We start from the raw sequence: 20,947 nt of genomic DNA on the forward strand, positions 1-20,947 counted from the left end.
AACAATAAAATAAAATGGACATGATTTTATATGAAGCCTCCCCCCAGTTCTGCCTCAGCTCCAAAATGTGTTATTGAGGCATTGTGAACTCCTACTAAAAAATTAATGAGCTTCTTTCTTTTCAAAAACTCTTCCCACTATTGGCTTCTGGCCGTGTTTCCTTATTTTGTAAAATCTTTACGATATTTCATATTGGGGGTTTTTTGGCCTGCTTTACATGTGGTGGCTGCTTAACTGAAGTTCTATTCACTTCCTTCTGTGGGACATACACGTTTCCTTCCTATTCCAAGCATAACGTGCTGGTATTTCAAGACCTACCTTCAGATCATGCTCTCGTAATAACCCTTAAAATACAACAGTATTTTTATAGCCTCTGGTGACTTGTTGATCTGGACTATAATCTGACATAATTAACTCTCTCCTACATTTAAGCAGTCCTGAACCCCTTTCCTTGCTGCTGGGGTTTCACTGCTATTCAGTGCTGCACACAGATAATGCTTAGATCCAAGCATAACTTATTGATCTTAAGTCTCCGCCGCTGATTCACTTTAATAATGAGTAACGCAGAAACGAGCGCGCGCGCGCGCAGTCCTAAACAGACACGTTTACACACAGCTAGGGCATCGTTTGAGTTCGATGCTGGTCAGCTAACATTGCATGGTCCAGCAGGACTCCGCTTTAGGAGGAGCAGGGCTGCGTGGCGGCGTGAAGCGTGGCTAAGTGGGGGTGGCGCTGCGGGAAGGGGAGGAGGCAAGGCGGGCACCCACCCACGCACCGATCGCCTCCGCCAGGGGTGGGGTTGCCGACCTGGAGGGTCCCTTGGGTGGCCGGGGGAAGGGCCGCCCTCCCCGGCAGGCGGGCTCGGGAAAGTTGCGGGGGCGGCGTGAGGTGGGACGCCCTCTGTCTCCGCACAGCGCCGTGCGTCCCAGCCATGGCTGGCAACTTCGACCTCCTCTTTGACTCTCTGGGACACTTCGGCAGGTAATAGAGTCCGCAGGAAGACGCGCGGAGAGGACGGCGGGCTGCTGCGGAAAGGGGGCCGCAGTGGGGAGAGGGGAGGCGAGAAATGCGGCCGCCGTGGGGCCGCCACTTCGAACAGCACGCCGCGTCTTTGTGGCTCTGTATCTTTACCCCGCGCTTGCTTCAGGGAAGCCAAAGCAGCGCGCGCCGCTCTCCCCACCACCGAAATTTTATTTTCAGAACAGCCTTGCAAGGAGCACTCCAGAGGTAGCGGGGCACAGGTTCATTTCGTCAGCATCACAGGCTGGTGCTCTAGCCCGCCAGGCTTACCACTTCGCCACGCCTGGGGGCACGTGAGAACCTTAGAAATGTCCGCGGGGGGGGGGGGTACAGAGGCCTTCGTTGGCCACTGAGCCCCCATCGATGGATGCACATATGGGACGTCGTGTAGGGAGAGAAGCCACAACCCTATTGACAGGGTTTTTTTGTTTTTTGTTTTTTTTAAGGCTGCAACCTATACAGCCTCATCTGGGAATCAAGCTCATTAAATTCAATGGGACTTAATTCTGAGTAAATAGGAATAGGATTGCTCTATATAAAAAAGAGTCAGACGCTCCCTTTGTAGAAATCCCTCAACCCCAGAATTGCAATTGTGGTTATTCTGCATATACTCAAGTGAACTTTCATCATGCTAAGCCTGACACTGTACATGAGCTCTCAAGCCATGGCTCATGTTAAGCCCTGGTGATAGAATACATTGTTTGAATGCAGTTCTGAAAGTTTTGGGGTCTTTGGGTTTGTATAAAGATCCATGGTAAATTTGGAGGAATCTCCATATGTAAATAGATGTTTTTGGGATGTATATGTAAGCATAGATCCAGTAAATCTGTATTCTTGGAATATGCCTTAAGCTCTAGGGACTTGGTGTCCAGCAGGTCCGAAGCAGCTCCTGAGTGCTTCAGTTTGAGGCTGACATTTGACAGGATCACTCCTGGTGGCTAATCTACACTCACAGACCAGGATGGAGTCCTCCCACTGGTGGAGTTCCTCAAACTTGGAGATGAGGATAGCATTATAAATTGCATTCTTTTCTAGGAAATGAAGAACGCATGTATGTTCAGGGTGCTCTTGGTTGCACTGATCTTTGTACTGGTGGGTTGGATGTAGGGTTGGAGAAGAGAATGGATCTGTCTTGAAAAATATTTTGGAATATTCATAATGGGATACATTTATCAATAGGAATAAGGTGTAGTTTTTGTGTTGAACATACCTGCTGTTCTAAGACTGATGATTTTAGTGGAATTTCCAGCAACTTATTTATCAGGAGAGGGTATAATCCCTGGGTTCAGGCTTATTTTAGCATTTTGGCCCAACCTTATTATTGTTCTTATTACTACAATGCATTTATATCCCAACTGTTTTACTCTTGTGTGGAACCCAGGTATATAGCTCCATTTTATCCTCGCAACAACAACTGTGTGAGGTAGGTTAGGCTGGGAGTGAATGACCAGCTCAAAGTCACCCAGTGAGCTTTATGGCCAAGTGGGGACTAGCACTCAGAGCTCCTGGGTCCCACTGTCCAACTACCACATCACGGAAGCTCTCAATCTACTCTGCCTCACAGGGCTGTGCTGAGGATGAAATTGGACTATCCAATAGATCAGATGATGAGCTCCTTGGAAAAACGGATGGAGCACAAATGTAATGTAATATTTGCCTTCTGTGTAAACATCATGGGTTCAGACTGCAGCTTGCTCCTCATTCTACATTTGTTCTTAACAACTGATACATGCAAATGTTTTTGCTAAGAAAAGCAGTGACTGAGACATGTAAACAGCATGGCACACACACAGAGTTTGTAGTTTGACAATTGTAAAGTGAGAAGCAACCCATAATGGCAAAGATCTGGAATTAAGTATAAATCTGTGAGGCAGGATCAGAAAGGTCATGCCTTTCTTTCTGCAGCTGCAACACATCAGATTCCTAGAAATAGCACTGCTTCTGGATCTAGTACGCATTTATTCCAGTTTCATAAATTATTATGTCTCATTGACTTTTGCTATTTTTATCTCCCATGTGTGTGTTAAAAGATACCTGCCAAAGCTTCTCAGATATTCTGTTAGGTCTTATTTTAAAAAGTATGGGAATTACAGAGGCCACCAGTCACAAAAACAAAGAAACAAACAAAAAAAAGTAGCAAAATGTAATTATAAGCAGACATGCAACACCTTAAAGACTGTGATATTTATTGATTTATTATTAATATTTATTAACTGACACAAAACTCTTAAATTTAAAATTATGAAATAGATTCAGAAACCATATTGAAAATGTATCAAGTAGAATCTGAAAGTACATGAAGGAAACAGTGTATGACTATCTGCTATTCTGGTCTTAAATTATTCTTCCCTTATGTCCTCGAAATACATCTTGTCATGATACAGGTAGACATAACAAAGTTCTCAGTTGCAGATAAGTTTAAAGATGTCCAGTACAGGGAGATAAATAGGTTTACATCACAGACCAATTACTCAGAATGGGCAAGACACTTTCACTGTGTAGAATGGGGCTTACTCCTAGGTAAGTGTACATAGAATTGGAGCCTTACTCTCTTTCCTGTAGAAAACTTTTCACTCATCTATATGATAAAATCCTCAGTTCCAGTGCTGGAGTGGGAGGATTCCAGGAACTGGTCAGCTAGAGTCTCAAATATAGAACTGGAAGTCAAAAACGGGGCTGGGGGCTGGGTGGGGGGAGCCTACAGAAGAAAAGAGGTCTAAACCAGACTGGGATTTAAGGAGTAGAAAGCCAAATCTGGGGTCACTGGAAGAAGCTGGGCACAGGGTCTTCCAACTCACCCACCATGGTGGCAAGAGTCCTGTGGAGCCTTGAAGACCAATGCATTTCATCTGAACATAAGAAGAGCCCTGCTGGGTCACAGCAGGGGTCCATCTTGTTTGGCATTTTACTCACCTAGAGGCCGGTCACCTGCCCTCAAGATTCCACACAAAGAACATGAGTGCAACAGCTTCCTCCTGCCCAAGTTTCGCAGCAACTGGTTAACATGCACATACCGCCTCTGGTCTGGATAGCTATCCAGGACTAGTAACTGCTGATTGTCTTCTCCACCACATATGGGTGCAGGCCCCAAATTGATGGCCGAACTGGCTAGGCTTTACGGTGCCTCAACACTTCTTTGGTTTTGCTGTGGTGGATTGACATAGCTACCCTCCGAAAATTGTTACAGTGATGGATGGTGCGTTCAGGAAAAGACTCAGTGAAAACTCATATAAGAAGGATAGGAGGGGCAGACATGTATGAGACAAAAAGGTTGGGTTTACATGATATGACAAATAACCTGTACTATTTGCACAGGGTGCAGGTTTTTGGCTGAAATTACTAGTCAGACTATCATATGGTTACCTGGGCAGCATGGTTTCTGTGGTCACCATTTTGTCCTCCTGGCCTCGCCGCACATTCCAGTAACTCCCATCAAGAAAACCCTCACCCTTTCACAATGCTTGTCCATGTACAGCTGCAGCCTCATTCTGATTGTGCCACTGTGGTCCTGAAGTGGATTCTTCCCCTCTCCTAAGTGTACTTGCATATTTGCAGTTCTTCCCAGCCACTCCAGCCTCGACAAACATTTTTATTTAATAAACAGTTTTGCTAAGCATCCCTCTGTATATTCTCACAGTTCTCAGTTTGAGTATATTCTCTGTGTATTTTCACAGGTACATTGTTTGGCCAATGGGATTAAAGTGAGCAATGACTTGACTATTGTTAGAGATTTGAGGGTAGTAGAAATTGAAAGATAGAGGTGCCTGCTTCCATTGCTGCTCTTGCTGGAGGATTCTATGGTGTTTCCATGCCAACAGTGATAAAATCACAGTCCTGGGTCTGGACAGCTGAAGAAACCATGATAAAGCTCGGAAACTCTGGTTCTCTCAGTGGTTTCATAAAACTCATCCTTCCATGGAAAAATTCTGGAAATGGACAATAAACTCACAATGATAAGGTTTCAAGATCGCTTCTTGTGTTATGCAAACCTATCCAGAGTGTATAAGATAGATGCAGTGCTGCTCTTAAAAGGAAAAGCAGCTTTCAGATATAGGAATTTAGAGAATAGTTGCATTGGGAAGCAGGAGTGTTTGCTGCAACTCTTCCCAACCTGCAGCATTGCCCCCGCCCCCGTGCCCAGTGCTTCCGGGTTGCTAACTCCAGATATGTGTACTGGCCAATATAATTGTTATGAGAATTGCAGTTTGACTGCCATTCCAGTGGCTACCTGAGTTTCATCTGTGAGTGCCAGTGAATCCTCACAAGACTGTTCCTTGGTGGGCCACAACAGGAAGCCAAAAGGGACAACTAGATCTTGTTTGACTTATTACTGACCTTGTTATGACATGTTGTCAAATGTCCAATGAGCTTTCACTAAGGTTGCATTTCATCTTATCTTGGGACACACTCTTCTGTGTTTACTCAGAGAAACCCCACCTATCTGTAATCTTCCATATCATCAGTTCACATTGATCTTTTCTCTTGTTTATGAGATGTTGTGTTCCTTTTCAAGCATACTTGGAGTCATAAGGCTGGGACCATACTAAATACATCCCATTCAGATTCTACTGCACACCAGTACCTCTTGCACAGTTTGTTTATCATTCTCGTAAATCCACTATTCCTCTAAGAAACTCTGAAAGGCCTACAGGTGTGCTTTTCTGTTTAATGGTTACAACTATGTTAACAGCCAGTGTGGTGTGCTGCTTAGAGTGCTGGACTGGGGACCTGGGAGGTCCGGGTTCTAGCTCCCACTTGGCCAGGAATCTCTCTGGGTGACTTTGGGCTAGTCACAGGCTCCCAGCCTAACCTACATCAAAGAGTTGTGAGGATAACCTGGAGCAATGTAAGCCACCTTGGGTTCCTCACAAGAGAGAAAAAGTTGGAAATAAATGCAATGCCATCAATATCATCTAGCCTATGATGTAGGCTAGGCTGGAAAATACTGGCTTGGCTGAGGCTAGCCAATGTCAGGCCCAATATGGTGCATAGCAGATGCAGTTTGGGACTTGGATTTAAGAGATCTGAGTTCATATGGTTACTCAGAGCCATGGAACTTACTGGATGACCTCAGGGAAGTCAATACCTTGCACCCTAATTTTCCTTACATTTCATAAAAGCAACTGGATATATTTTCCTAACCCAAGATGAGATTGTACAGGGTGTTAATTTATAGAAGATGCCACCAAGTTATTCCGGAGCACTTTGGGGGCAGTGATAAATGTGTTATTTGATGAAATTGCTGTAACCTCTCCTATTACAGGCAGCCTATGCTATAAATAAATGTTCACACTTAATATATTAGTCACATCAAGACTGCCTATCTGTTATAGTCACCCTAGGAGCAAGTACTCTACTGCTTAAAGTTGGCCAGAAGGTTTATTTTCATTTATCACATGACTTGGTAGCATTGCGCTGGAAATATCATTTCTCTTGCCAGCAGCTCCTGACATGGAATATGAGCAAGGATGTTTCTAATAGGATGTCTTATATATTACAACATGCAAATATGCTAGGATGATGAGTTGAGTTTGCCATGGGAGCCATAATGGCAACCAAAATGTTGGCCAACTCTAAGAATGACTAACGGCTAATAATAGCACAGCTCTAATAATAGCATAGCTCTTGTTAAACATACATGTATTCTGTATTCTATTTAACGTACAAATGGCTAAATGAGATTGTAAACTATCCTATGGGCTCTGCTGAAGAGAAACATCTATTAAACATCTATTTGACAAATAAAGCTCCAAGAAAATTTTAACATTTAGTGACACCTTATGCTCCTACCTATTGTGCTTAGCCCCAGGAAATATAAATGAAATGGGCTATATTTTTTGTTTAGCAACACATTAAATTAAGGGTTTTGATTTTTTTTTTAAGTGCCCTTTTTAATTTCATGTGGTTTGAACATTAAGCTGTTTCTGTGACACAGGAACAAACAAAGCTTAGCTACAGGGTGATGAACTTGAGGCCCACATTCCATTCTGAAGAGGCTATTTGGGGCAAAAGAAACTAGGTCAAAAGTAAGCCTCCTTTTGACAGGAGCTAAGCCTCAGGAAAGGCATTTAAAACCTTTAAGGATGGGGTAAATTGTGCAAAGGATAATAAATCACCAAACAGTTGGTGATTGAGAGAAAGGGTATGGAGTCAGGGGAAGGAGTCATGACCTTCTCCATAACCAGGTGGGCAAGACTGGACGCTGGGCCATTCTATACCCCACTTCCACTGGATGGCAAATGCAGGAGCGCTGCAGATCCATTCTGCAAATGATTACTCTAACCAGGTACAGTTGTTTCAGTGAGTCAACAGAAACAGGCAAGTGACCACAATTAACAGAATTTTAAAAGCATCTTAATAAGTGACTGAAGTTGGCTTTCTATGCCATCCTGTAATGCATAAAACAGCATCTTTTTGGAAGAGTTTCAACTCTGTAGCCTGGCAAATCTTTCAGTTTTATAATTCAAACAAAGAACCATACAGCTATTTATAGATAAATTACTTTTGGCTTATGGATAGAGCAATACTACTCATCGTGGTATTCATTTATTTTGGTGAAAAAGCATTTTATTGACCTTCTATTTTAAAAAATTCTCCTCCCTTGAAAACATTCCTCAAAAATGTGTGCTCTTCAACAGTTAACTTTTCTGTCTATATATAAGTTAGTTGCCTAGTAAAGCTGTTTGGAAGGATAGAAAAAGTATCAACGTAACTTTGGTGCCTGTAAATCCTGTGGGACAGTCTGAGGGTTCCTGATTAAAGGGGAAAATGAAATACCTTACTATGAATATTTGCGTTTCTTCTTTTTCTGACCCCACATAGCTTAGCCTGCATAAAAACATGTAATTTTCTTGGGACTGTTCTGCATTAATTCTTTTAACATTATGGTGCTGTGTTTTTGACCTGTTTTTATTACATTGATTTGAGGTATGCTCCTCTAAGCAGTGTGTATCCTAAGATAACTTAAGGAACACAATAGCTGGAAAGTTTCCCTTTCCCTCTGTGCCTCTAAAAAACCTCTCTTGAACCAATGTAGGTACTCATAGATGCTGCAGTGGGTGGGGATGGGGTGTAGAATTGCCCCAAACTGTGTGGGGCTCATTCAGTGCCCCAGATGGTTCAGGAGGCCTCCTCAGTGCTTCAGAGTATCTTTTAGGGCAGGGGTGCTGGTAGCTATAAGAAGAGAGGCCGGGAAACCTTCATCCCATGGCCTACCTTAAATTAAATGATCCAAGGATCAATTATTTTAAAGCTTGTTCCTCTGTTGCCAAAGCACATGCACATTCTATTGCAGGCTCCTGCTCTAGTGACAGATGACAGGTGGCACAGCCGATTTGTGTAAGAAAGGATGAAACTAAGCTTGTGCAAGCCACTGTGTTAGCAGTAACTGTATAGGCTTGGCATGTTAATTGCAAGTAAGTGTGTCTGGTGGTTGCTTTTAAAAGATCTATCATTCACAAACCATCACAGATGATATCTGAACTATGCATCTGAGTCTGAAGTTTTTAAAAGGAGTAAAGTTTCCACTCCGTGTTGCTATTTTTATCACAAACGTTCACACATAGTCTACTGTAATAAGAACAACTGTAATTCTAATTTATTGTAATTCTAAAATATAGGCTAGATTTAACTTTTTTCTTTCCTTTTCTTAAATCTTGTGCCAGAGTCTCTACCCTGGTGCATGATGCAAGGCTGGGAAAAACTCAGTTCAGCAATGACAAACAGGGTTGCCACCAGAATGAGAGGTAACCATGGGTGAATTACCTTGCAGAATTACCTTCTGGTAGCTGCCACCATTTTGAACATTTGAGTCATAGTGGGAAAGGCACCCTTGTTTCTTGTTACATGCAAACCCAGCAAGGATAGCTTATTCCAGGATTTAGTCTAAGCAGTGTTTTTGACAGGACAAGAATTTGGTGGTACCATCCCCATCCGCAGTGTTTGAAGGGATTCCTCCCAGAGTTTTTCTAAATGAAAACTTTACAAAGATGGAAGTTTATATTCTCAAGTGCACCAAAATGTAGTTTCCACTGCACGTTTTTTAAAGAACGTGTCCCACTGCATATTAGAATAAACCTGATGTTGGAATGCTCGACATGCCACCCTGAAATCATGGCCTGTTTTACGGTTTATACATCACTTGTAAGTGTCATTAACAGCACCTTAGCAACACACCCTCACCAGGTTTTGCACATAATATCAAGCCAAGGCACACTTGGATATTCAAAAGGGTAGCAGCTGCCACAATGAGAAACCTTGCAGTTAAATTCAGCCATAGTGGATTTTTGCTAAGTGCAAACCAGATCAGTCCGAAGCTATTACAACTGAACAAGATTCAAGTGTAATGACAATATTGTTGCTTCACTCATTTCTAAGCATTATATCTTAAATATCAATCCCTTCCCTTCCCTTCAAGCATCTGGGGAAGTTACATTAATATAGCGGAGAACTCTTTCACAAAATGCACTAAGAAGAATTTTTTTTCACTTGATATGTCACTTGTGTTATTAACATAAACCATTTAAAAAACTGTGCAAACTGGATTGCCTAAAATTGATGGTAGTTTAGACATTTACTTCAATTTACTATCAAGTTTACCCTTCAGTTGTACCTTTTACAATAATTTAATTACTTTCTGGAAAGTTTAGACATTGAAATTGTATATTTTTGCCATAAACAAGGCTTGCAACATACATGTGCTTAATATTTAGTATAATAAGCCTGGTTTTTCCTTTAGCAGATCTCTTGAATGAGGTTGTATATTTTATTTTATTTTATTTTATTTTTTTATTTTATTTTATTTTATTTACATTCCTCTGAGTTTAAAAAACACTTGGGGGTTGAGCAAGAGGAAATTTCAAACCAATCTGGCATGTTAAACCCCCATGTATATTTACTGTTTCTTTTGTACGTGTGTACAGAGGAGCCTAACAGCACAGTCCTATGTATGTTAGATAGGAAAAAAACCTAATGCTGAGAGCTGTAGGACTTTCTCTCTCTCTCAAACCTGCATAGGATTACATTCTAAATTATTCATTTTTGTAAATATTAGCACTATTATGGACAACATTTTAGATTACAGCTAGGGACCTGATATCAGAGTCTTGTTTAGTTATGCTTTATTTTGAGATATATTATTCATTTAGTTGGGCAACATGTGGCTGAAGGCAGTTATAGGCTGGTGAAAATATCTGGAGGGGATAAGTTTCCTCTACCTGATTCAGAGACTGTAGGCGTGACAGTATCTATTAGGCTTAGTTCTTATCTACATAAGATAATATTTAATTATATAAACATATAAAACAAAAGATAATAAAATGACAGATAGTGTGGTGTGGTGGTTAAGAGTGTGGGACTGGGAACTGGGCAATCTGGGTGCTCGTCCTCACTTAGTCGTGGAGCTCAGTGGGTGACTTTGGGCCAGTCATAGACTCTCAGTCCATGCTACCTTGCAGGGTTGTTGTGTGAGAATAAGATTGAGAGGAGGAGAATTATGTGAGCGGCCTTGAGTTTCTCGGATGGAAGGTGGTAAATAAATAAACAGTTTTATAGTGGCTTATACAGTTTTGTTGTATCAATGAGTAAAAAATATATTGACCTCCTAGTACACTTTAATTAAGCACCCAAACATTGAGGTAAGCTCTTTTGAAATAAATAGGATGTTCTATGAAGCAGGTATATTCTATGAATCACGTATGAAGCTTGGAGAGTGTTGTGATATATAACTTAAATGGTAAACATTATAATCATACCTTTTATTTTTTTTCAGATATCAGGCATGGGTTTATTTTGCATCTGTGTTTCAAGCTATGTCTTGTGGCATCCACTACTTGGCCTCAGTCTTCCTGTCTGTTACACCAAATTTTGTGTGCGGTGTCCCCGGAAATGTGAGTGGTGTTCTAATTGGCAACTCATCTAGTTCAAGAGTAGAGGATGTCTGGAACTTGTGGACATCAGCACACAGCTACATCGTGGTCCAGCTGGAAAATGGGGACCTTTGGGAACTTAACCAGTGCAGCAGGTCTAAACGAGAAATCACATCGACATTTACTTACGAATACAGCGGCAACAAGACCAATTTCCCATGTACTGATGGGTATATCTACGACCAGACCAAGTGGCAGAGCACTATAGTAACAGAATGGGATTTGGTCTGTCAGCAAGAATGGCTGGCCAAACTAACACAACCCACATTTATGTTCGGAGTCCTTTTAGGAGCTGTGATCTTTGGAGATATCGCTGACAGGTACAGTACAGAATTTGCCTAAAATAGATTTCAAACCAGATTCAAATCACTGCTTACCCAACAAGCCGACTTGGTAATCTATGTATGCTGCCCAGAGCTGTTTGGATAAAGGAATATTTGGCCTGGTTTCCTCAGAGCACTAAGCTGCGGTATGTGTTGTTGAATAATAGATTGTGGAGATGTGTGAACTTGGCTGTGCTAAAAAACCACAGTGTGTTAAGCGTAAAGAATCTAGAAAGAGAACCCATGTTTTGTTGCTGGGTTGTGTATTCTGGGTTGTTTAAGCCATGTGTGAACCTAAAACTCTGGGTTGTTTATAGCTTGTTTTGACAGGCTACAGAGTGATAAGGAACTGGTAAAAACAATTCCAGCTACTTTACAAGCCAGTATTACAGCACTAAAAAGGAATTTAGGATGCAAGGGAGGAGCAGGTGAAGGAGAAGGGGAACAAGCTACCCAGTGATTGAGCAAACAGGTCACAGACTCTCAGCCCAACCTACCTCACAGGGTTGTTGTGAGGAAAAGATTGAGAGGAGGAGTAGAATTACTCAAATCAGCTTGAGTTCCTTGAAAGGAAAAAAGGTGGAATATAAATAAATAAATAAATAAATAAATAAATAAATAAATAAAGGGCTCAAACATGAGTTAGTGTCATATTCAAAATAGATTGTTTGATTGTCTGCTGGACAAACCTAGGTTAGGGCAACAAACAGTGGGTTCAAATGTGGGTTAGTGGTACATGCAAACCAGATTGTTGTCACCTGGACCCTGATTCTAGAGCTCCTGAGCAGGCACCTTTTCCTTCCTTGCCTATGTTGTCTGCATCCTTCCATGAGCCATGACTCTCAGGTCCAATGCTGTCTGCACCTCACATTTGGGTTTGCTTTGAAACTTGATTCCAGGCAAGCAAAGAAGACTTAGCCACGTGGTGCAACATGTACCTGGTTTCTCACTGGAACCAGACTCATGGTAGCTGTTACTTAGGCACTGCTAACACAGTGCCCATTGGGCTTAGGTGTTCCGGCTGTCCTAACCCAGCAAGCACAAGCAGAGCAGCTTGCTTTACATGAGACTCCAGGTACATGTAATGCTGCGCAGGTCATTCCTTTTTATCCGCTTCATGCCACATTTAGACTGACTCTCAGTGCTAGGTCTACCGAACTCATGTGCCCCTATTCAGTGACTGCCTTCTTCCCTGCCAGCCCTTCCTTACCTACTGGAGGAACAAGGCTGGGGCTTAGTAAAAAGAGATAATGTCCTTTGCAGTACTGTACTCTGTATTACAGACCGTTATCATGCAACACTGAATAGGGTTAGCATCATGTTATCTGTAAGCCAGAAATTCATTGTGTTTCCTTTCCATTCTTCTTGTTGGTCTTAGCCTCTTCTCTGTTGATAAGGTACAACATGTTCTACCTATCTAGCAGATTTATATAGTTTTTGTTCCCAAAGGAAGAACTGGTAGGCCTCCACTCTGCATCCCTTAGAATGTATTTATCTAAATATATTTTTAAATGTAGACTAAACAATATCCCAATTCAATTATTTGAAATATCATTTATTTAAACATATATACCCTGACTACCTAAATTAAGTATATAGGATATAAGTATCCTGACATTTTAGCATTTTAGGCAGGGATATTAAATTAAGTATTCTCTCCTACTGCAATCAAAGGGATGTGGTACATTGTGACACTGGCTGAATTGTGGCCTATTTATTAAGCATTAATTATGAAATGTCTCATTGCCCAATCCCATGCTATATTTACTTGGATGTAAGTCCCACTGTGTTTCCATTGCTGGCAGGTAAGTGGGAGAACAACGGGAGCTGGCGTAATCATACCCTGACTCTGGGCTTCCCAGAGCATCATGACGACCACTGCCGATCACTTTGCCCCGTTCCAGTACGACTGCTCTTACTTTCTTAAGTATGGTCAGGACTGCAGTCTTATGTTTCTACGTTACACATGCCTGCTCAAAAATACACTTCACTGAATTCTGATTTTTTTTAAATTAAGTCTAACAACAAGTCTATGCATTGAGGACAGGTCTTTTGTTTAAAAAGAGATTAAGACAAATCTATTCTGTTCCACTTCTTTTGACTATTTCCAGTCTGTTCTAGAATTGCAGAAATAACAAGATAAAATCTAGGCTTCTTGTGGTAAACCATAACTGTAACTGTAGCATTGGTGGGACTTCCTTGTTTGTTTTCTGGTAATGCACCCTCTTCTCTCCCCAAGTTAGAAATGTTTTTCTAATGTAGTGATTGGAATAGTTAATGTTATGGTTGTTTTGTGCTATATTCTGCAGGGTAGGAAGACGTTATATCATGTGGCTTACAAGCACTGGCCAGTTTATATTTGGCATTGCCGTGGCGTTCACATTTGACTACAATAGTTTTGTTATAGTCCGTTTTCTCCTTGCAATGGTAAGAATCCACATTTACTCTTCTTTTCAATTATATATATATATATATATATATATATATATATAGAGAGAGAGAGAGAGAGAGAGAGAGAGAGAGAGAGAGAGAGGGGCTCCTCCTTTATTCATGTCCTAAAGTGTCCTGTAGCTGCAGTCTCCAAATGCAGAGTATGTAGATTTTAATTAAATTGATTTCAGTGGGATTTCAATAGTATTGAAATGCATGAAACCTAGCTGCTCCATTTTAAAGCCATAATCCAGGAGCTTTCCAATATTCTGGGAATATTGACTTCCACTGTTATATATCAACCAACAGGTTTCCTTTGAAATCCTATTGATTTGCGGTGGGAGAGGTAAGCATGTACCTCTCTCTCCACCACATTTAATCAATGGGGCTTACATAGTAAAGATGCCATTATTGATATATACTTGGATCCCACATTTTGGAAAAAAAATCAGGGCAATGAGCAAGGGCAGTGTTCTGTTCTGTTCTTTTCTTTTCCTTTCCTTTCCTTTTTGTCCTTTTCTTCCTCTGTACACCAACTTTGTGAGGTTAAGTGGGCTTCAAGAGAATGGTTTAGCCCAAGGCCACATTGTGCATTTCATAACAGATGAGGGAGCTTAATCTAGCTCTCCCTGCTCCAGGTCGTTTGTCCCATTCACTGGATCGTGTCCTATATTTGTGTCATGTGCTATTGCACCATTTGCTCTTGGATCACTGCTTTCCTCTTTACCACAGATAGCATATGGACTTCATGAACTTCTGAGTCTCTGCAAGCCTTGCACAGCAGACCATCTCTTTTTACTTTTGTTGTAGAGGGAGTCTCAACTGAAGCCATTTTCTTTTTCTGTTTTTCCCCCCTCCCAGGTTTCCAGTGGCTATCTGGTTGTAGTGTTTGTTTATGTGACTGAATTTACTGGCATAAAGGCTCGCACGTGGGCATCCATGCACGTCCATGCATTTTTTGCAGTGGGAGTTATGGTTGTGGCCCTGGTAGGCTACTTGGCAGAGACCTGGTGGGTCTACCAGATCTGCCTTTCCATAACAACTCTCCCCTTTGTCTTGTGTTGCTGGATGCTCCCAGAGACGCCCTTCTGGCTGCTCACAGAGGGAAGACATGAAGAAGCACAAAAAGTAATTAATGTAATGGCAAGATGGAATAAAATAAGCACACCTTGTAAAATTTCTGAGCTGTGTTCAGACCAAGATGATCTTGTCAGTAGCAGAACGGGTGATAATGACAATTCTCCCGTGAAGAAGCACACCATCTTAGATCTGTTTCGTAACTGGCACATTGCAAGAAGGACAATTACAGTCTGGCTGGTTTGGTTCACTGGGAGTTTAGGATATTATGTATTCTCCCTCAGTTCCGTGAACCTTGGAGGCAATGAATATTTAAATCTGTTTCTCATAGGTAAATATTGTTTGATGTAACTTATTGTAATCACAACAGAAATACAATCATATCTTTTTTTTCTGGTAAAGATGGAGTGATTGTCACCAGTTACTTCCAAACTCAGGCCCTATTCATACATGTAGGTGACCCAAAGGTAGTCTCCTCCAAGTTAGTGTTTCATGCAAATCGTTTGCCAGGCAGTTCTCGTGGTTTGTGTTCTGTGTCATTTCGAGCATAGCTCTGGCCATGGGGCAGTGGAGCTGGCCGCCCTGGGGATAGTCCAGGTTCCCTCCAATAAGTCCAGCTTTCTTTAAGTATCTAGCCCTTTTCCTTATGAAGCTATAAGGAAAAATGTATTGGCAGGATTCTTCCCAATCGCTAATATTAAATAATTTTGCATGTATGAGGCTATCTCTATCTATATTCTGGTTGTCCAGCAATGTTTCTCCACCCCTTGAGGCCTCTCTCCAGAAAACACTTGGCCTGGTTTCAAGCTGCTATTTGCATGTGTTGGTTAGCCCTCATTTAAGATTTACTTGGTTTTGATTTGGGAATCCTGCCTAAACAAATCAAGCCTTCTTGGCTCTCATCCTGTGCATGTGACCTCATGTGTGCAATGAGGGTGTTTATGTGCATGAATGCTTAGCTCCTCACATCCCTCCATTCCTGTCCTGCTTTCCTGCCTAGGAATCTCACAGTGCTGCAAGGCTTGCCATACCAGTGTCTCCGTGCCACAGTATCTGAATCTGTGGATGGGAGAGGGCTCTTCCCCACAAAATGACATTCTCAGCCAGTAATTTAAAGGGTTTCTTAAGAAAATCGAGGATTATATTGGGTTTTGCTTCAATATATGGTCAGCCATTGTGGCTATGAGAGCAAATCTTTCCATAATTAATACAACAGTTATCAGTTTTTGGTTATTTTTTTAAAGAGGGAGTTGTAGTCCCTCTGAAAGTAAGTTGCTAGTACCTGGAGGCGTACATGGTTCAACCAGAACAAAACACACCTAAGTCCTCCTGCCTTTAGTGGAAATGTTAAGTACCCTATGTGCTTAAATCCCTTCCACTGCAATGAATGGGGCATCACACTTCAGTTTGGATTGTGGCCACTGTTTGGATGTATTTAGGATCACACTCTTAGGTATAAAAGTTCCAATTAATTGGAAAGCTAAGGGTGTGTAGTTCCCCTTCCCTGCCTCCATGAAAATGGTGACGTGGGCCTTCCCACACCTCAGTAAATGTGCTAAAGTACTGCAGAACAGAGCCCTTTAAAAAGCGCATTGTGAAGGCTGCTTTAAAAAAAATAAACCAACCATGATATTGGGGAAACCTTTTAACAATTGGGGAAGGTGCTTAGTAATAGCTTATGCTTATACAGATCACTTCTTCCAGAGCATGAATGTACTTTACTCTCAATACTTTTAATAATAACCTAAGCTAGGCTGAGTTTTATTGTCCCCATATCTCAGAACAACAAGATTGGGGCATAAAGGCTTGAATATATAGCTGGATTAGGGGATTCCATGTTCAAATAGATGCTCTTAACTACTGTGGCTGGTCAGATCCTTTTAATAAAAGCTGTTTTTATGGAAAGCAATCAGTGCATGCATGTTAAGCCTTTTTATGTGAATTCTCAAATGGCAGGTGCTGTGGAGCTCCCTGCATATGTCATTGCTTGCATAGGAATGGACAAACTGGGGCGAAGGAACACATTGATCCCATTCCTCATATTGAGTGCAATGATCTGTGCTGTACTGATGCTCATACCACAAGTGAGTGACTCATGCCTGGATGCCATAGAAATACATATAGAACATGGTGGGCATTGTGCAGATGGGGCCAATGGGCACCTGGAGGCAAGAGGATCTAGTCATAAGACCAGTGATGTTGCTATACAATTATGAAATGTTATTGTACGCATTCCCCTTGAATTATTAACCTGGTGCAGCTGGTCTCAGCATGGCCAAAGTAACTCGAGGAATGACAGAGAAGTGAAATAACCCATGTTCCACAGAATTGCATCTTCTCTTGGTTAGTTTGTGCCATGTCAGGCCACACTGACCAATAGGGATTCTTGCCAACATCGCAGCAGTTCTGACATTTGTAAAATAATTGCAAGCTGTGGCGCTGATACCATGGCTTAAGGGGCTGAGCCACAGAAATATGTGTCTAATACTAACAATCTTCTTTTTATGAAATCAGTAAGTTGCTAATCTAACATTTCTTCCCAGAGGAGAACTAAGTAGATGTTGAGGAGAATCCCAGAGGTGATCCAGAAAATTGGAGGCTGGATAGTTTAATGTCTGTTCTGGGTAAATTGGTGGAAAGCATTATTAAAGTTGAATTTAATAAGCATATGGAAGGACAGGTTTTACTGAAGGAGAACCTGTAAGGCTTCTGCAAATGTAAACTCAAAGCTAATTGTAACTACTTAATCAATGAAATCTGATCAATATCTGCTATGAACTATTAAATGTAAAACAGGAGTGTTCCTTAATCTTTAGAAAATAATGAGGCTTATAATCTGGATTCTTGCACATACGTAGAAAGCTGACCATAGATGAATTCATTTTCCTCATGCTTTGTAAATGTTTTTCCTCTTTACAGGATTTCAGTACTCTAATTATTTTAGCAAATATGGCTGGAAAGTTTACAATAGGCGTTGCATTTGGCCTTATTTATCTGTATACAGCAGAGCTATATCCAACAGTTGCACGGTAAGGTGAACATATTTTTCCTTAGGATTGTATTCCATAGCCCTGCTACTCCAGTATCTAACTGAACTGAAGGATTTGTTTACTCTGAAGGTCCCTTGCTGTTGGAAGTGGGAGCATGATGTGCCGAGTAGGGAGTGTGGTAGCACCATTCTGTGTCTATCTGTCTAGTGTTTGGATCTTCATGCCACAGGTATGTGCCTCCTCTAATTGCACCATGAAACTTGACTATACTGGATAGCTAAGTGTGCAAACTGGCCCACCAGCTCAGCAGGCCTGTCTCTGGCTTAAGAACTCACTGTGTGTGTGTGCATATGTGTATGTATAAAATATCCTTCTGGGTGTGTTCTACTGTTCTTAATTTAGATATTAATTCTGGTTGGGACATTGTGCATTGCTGAGTGCTGTTCTCACATTATGCAGGTGGTTTGGGAATTCAATGTCCTAGAAGTATTGGGTTTCCTAGAAGTGTTGAGACATTTCTAGTTAGTCTAGCAAGACAGAAGTGAAAGCAGCCCTTGCCACAATCTCAAAGTCTTAAAGTAACTCTCCTTTTAAAACATTTTTAAAATCTCATAGTAGTTTGTACACTAAAAAACCCCTAATATTTAAACACCATATTTCTCAGAGGAAAAATTGGGTTGAGGGAGTGAACACATGCTCAGGTATAAGGTGACAAAGTCAGCCAGTGGGCCAGATTAAAGCATAAATATTTGCAAGAGTTTTAGCTCAAAAGAGAGGAGTTTTAGCTCAAAAGAAGAGCATGTTGTTTGCATTAGAATGACCTAGATTGAACCCTCCAAGCGTTTGCTGCATGACTTTGGCAAGCCACCACTCACCAAAACAGATAGCATGGGGCTAAATGGGCCAGTGACCTGACTGTTATGAGGCAGCCTTCCTCAACACCTCCAGATGTGTTGGGCTTCAATTCCAGTGTTCCCTTAGCCAGCAGGAATTGCTGGGAGATGTTGGGAATTATACTCTTAACACATCTGGAAGATACCAGGTACTGGAAAGTGGGAGTAGAGGAATATGAAGTGCTGCTTTAGAAGTCTGTGGGAACAAACCTGCCCTGCAGCACCTGTGAACAAGATTTGCCTTCAGTAACTTCAGGTTTACAGCCGATTGAAGCTGATTTATTTATTTATTATTTGGGATATTTTTAGGCTGTCCAATCACACTGAGTGTCTGGACAGCTCACAGCACATACATGTCATCATCACCACCACCAAGCACAATCTAGCTGAACTTAAATACTTCAAAATCACTAAAATATATATTAAAAGCTTGACTAAAAGATTGAATAAACAGGTCCATGGCCCTTAAGGGATTACAATATTCATAGAAATACATTTGTATATATGAATGATTAAGACAATGCCATGTATTGCAAATCTTACTTGTTTGTAATAAGTAAGATTTGCAGTGCCAGGTTGTTGAACTTTTTTGAGTAGGCGTTAGAGATAAACATAAGGCTCATAGAAAACATCTAGTTTACAGCATCACACTATGCATATGTACTCAGAATTAAGTCCCATTGAATTAAATTGTGCTTACTCATACATAGGTTTCTTCAATGCAGGTTTAGACAAATAAATCCTACATGATTGAGGGATACTGCAATGGTAGAACTTGTTTTGGTCTAACTCTCTGTTTCTTTCATGCCTTTCTAAGCTCAGAGACACAGCTGCTTTAGCACAAGCTATGGGTTACTTAGTAAATGTGATGACATCATCATATGTGATGACATGGAACTGGTTACTTGAAACAGCTTTGAAGGCAGACTAAGTCTTTGTGTTGCCCTTGCTTTGAATGAAGAATAAAATAAAATAAATTCTTATTGCAAAGTGAATGGAAGACGCTGCTGTTCAGCACTGGTGGCTTAATTGACTATCTGTGCCACACATTATTTACTGCATATTGTTATGCTAGTTGTAGCAAAATCGGACAGGACATCCAACTGAAAACGGGGTGAAATCTGTATTCCAATACAGATCATCAATATTCTGTTTCACGACTGAACCTGCATGAGGGAAACTCTCCTAACACTTGTGTTAGATTCTTGCGAACACTTTCACAGTCTTTCTCAAAGAGATATGAACAAATCACCAAGAAATGGCCAGGGGACACTATTGGAAAAAGTGAAAGTGTTTGTGAAAAATGCCGCTCCCCTTGCAGCTCCTCTTTTTAAAATTAAGCTCCTCTGTGGCATTGCAACAATAGTAATTAAAATATCTCACTTCACTTATCATTGCATTTTTAACATCACTTGCATATTTTTTTCCTTCTAGTTGATTGTTGGAATCATAGCCTTTGTGAGTGGATTGTTAACACTGATGCTACCAGAAACCCTTGGAAAACCACTGACAAATACGTGGACAGAAGCTGCAGAACTAGCCAATCATGTCAAGAAAGACAGTGGATCAGAAAAGACTGTCTCACCACAGGGAGCTTTGCAGAAAATTGAGATGCTGAACCAAGAGGCATCTAGCATAAATGTATGAAATACCCCCCTTTATTTTAACTGCCATGTATTCTATTGAGTGCCTTCATTTGCAGTATCTCATGACTGGGCATTACCTTTGTCCTATAATGTGTACATCCTCCTTGCCTTTTCAACAAGGGAGACGTAAGAAGTAGAACCTTTCAGAGCGTATTTTTGGAGTTGCTCTGAAGCATCTTTATTTTAATAGCTGGAGTAAGTCATGTTAATTTTTTCTGAGATTCATTTAAATAAAATTTCATAAAATATCCTCCTGCCTTTTCTGCCACTATCAATTATTACATTGCCAATAGGCAGAGAAACTATGAACTTCTATCTTTACATTCCCAAGCATCCCTCATAGATAATGCAGAAGAAGAATCATTCTCATATTGATGCTGTGATTTCTTAGTAAATGGAAGATGCAGAGTTTTCTAAGCTTTTGCCTCATTACTTAGGAATGTCATTGCTTTAAAAGAACATCCAGTCCACAGCTTTTGATGAAACATTTAAATCTGAACAGTGTGCAGAGTTACAGTATATACGATCCTTGTTTGTTGAACTGAAACAGTAACAGTTTGTTGAAGGTAGTATCTATCTACCACAGATAAAAACCAGACTCTTTTGAAAACCACACTCCAGAAAATCTCTTTTTTGTGTGTG

General features: G+C 41.0%; 1 protein-coding gene across 1 annotated transcript; it reads left to right on the forward strand.

Annotated features, from left to right (window-relative positions):
* The first annotated feature begins 820 nt into the window (after window positions 1–820).
* SLC22A16 (solute carrier family 22 member 16) lies at window positions 821–20,555 on the forward strand. Its single transcript, XM_044426573.1, has 8 exons — window positions 821–981; window positions 10,790–11,266; window positions 13,579–13,696; window positions 14,561–15,107; window positions 16,733–16,860; window positions 17,696–17,805; window positions 17,896–17,995; window positions 20,094–20,555. The coding sequence occupies exons 1-8, from the start codon at window positions 932–934 to the stop codon at window positions 20,304–20,306; spliced, it is 1,743 nt and encodes a 580-aa protein (XP_044282508.1). The 5' UTR covers window positions 821–931; the 3' UTR covers window positions 20,307–20,555.
* The last annotated feature ends 392 nt before the right edge of the window (window positions 20,556–20,947 follow it).

Source organism: Varanus komodoensis, unplaced genomic scaffold (assembly GCF_004798865.1).
Source record: "Varanus komodoensis strain SLA01 unplaced genomic scaffold, ASM479886v1 scaffold1, whole genome shotgun sequence".
NCBI lineage: Eukaryota > Metazoa > Chordata > Lepidosauria > Squamata > Varanidae > Varanus > Varanus komodoensis.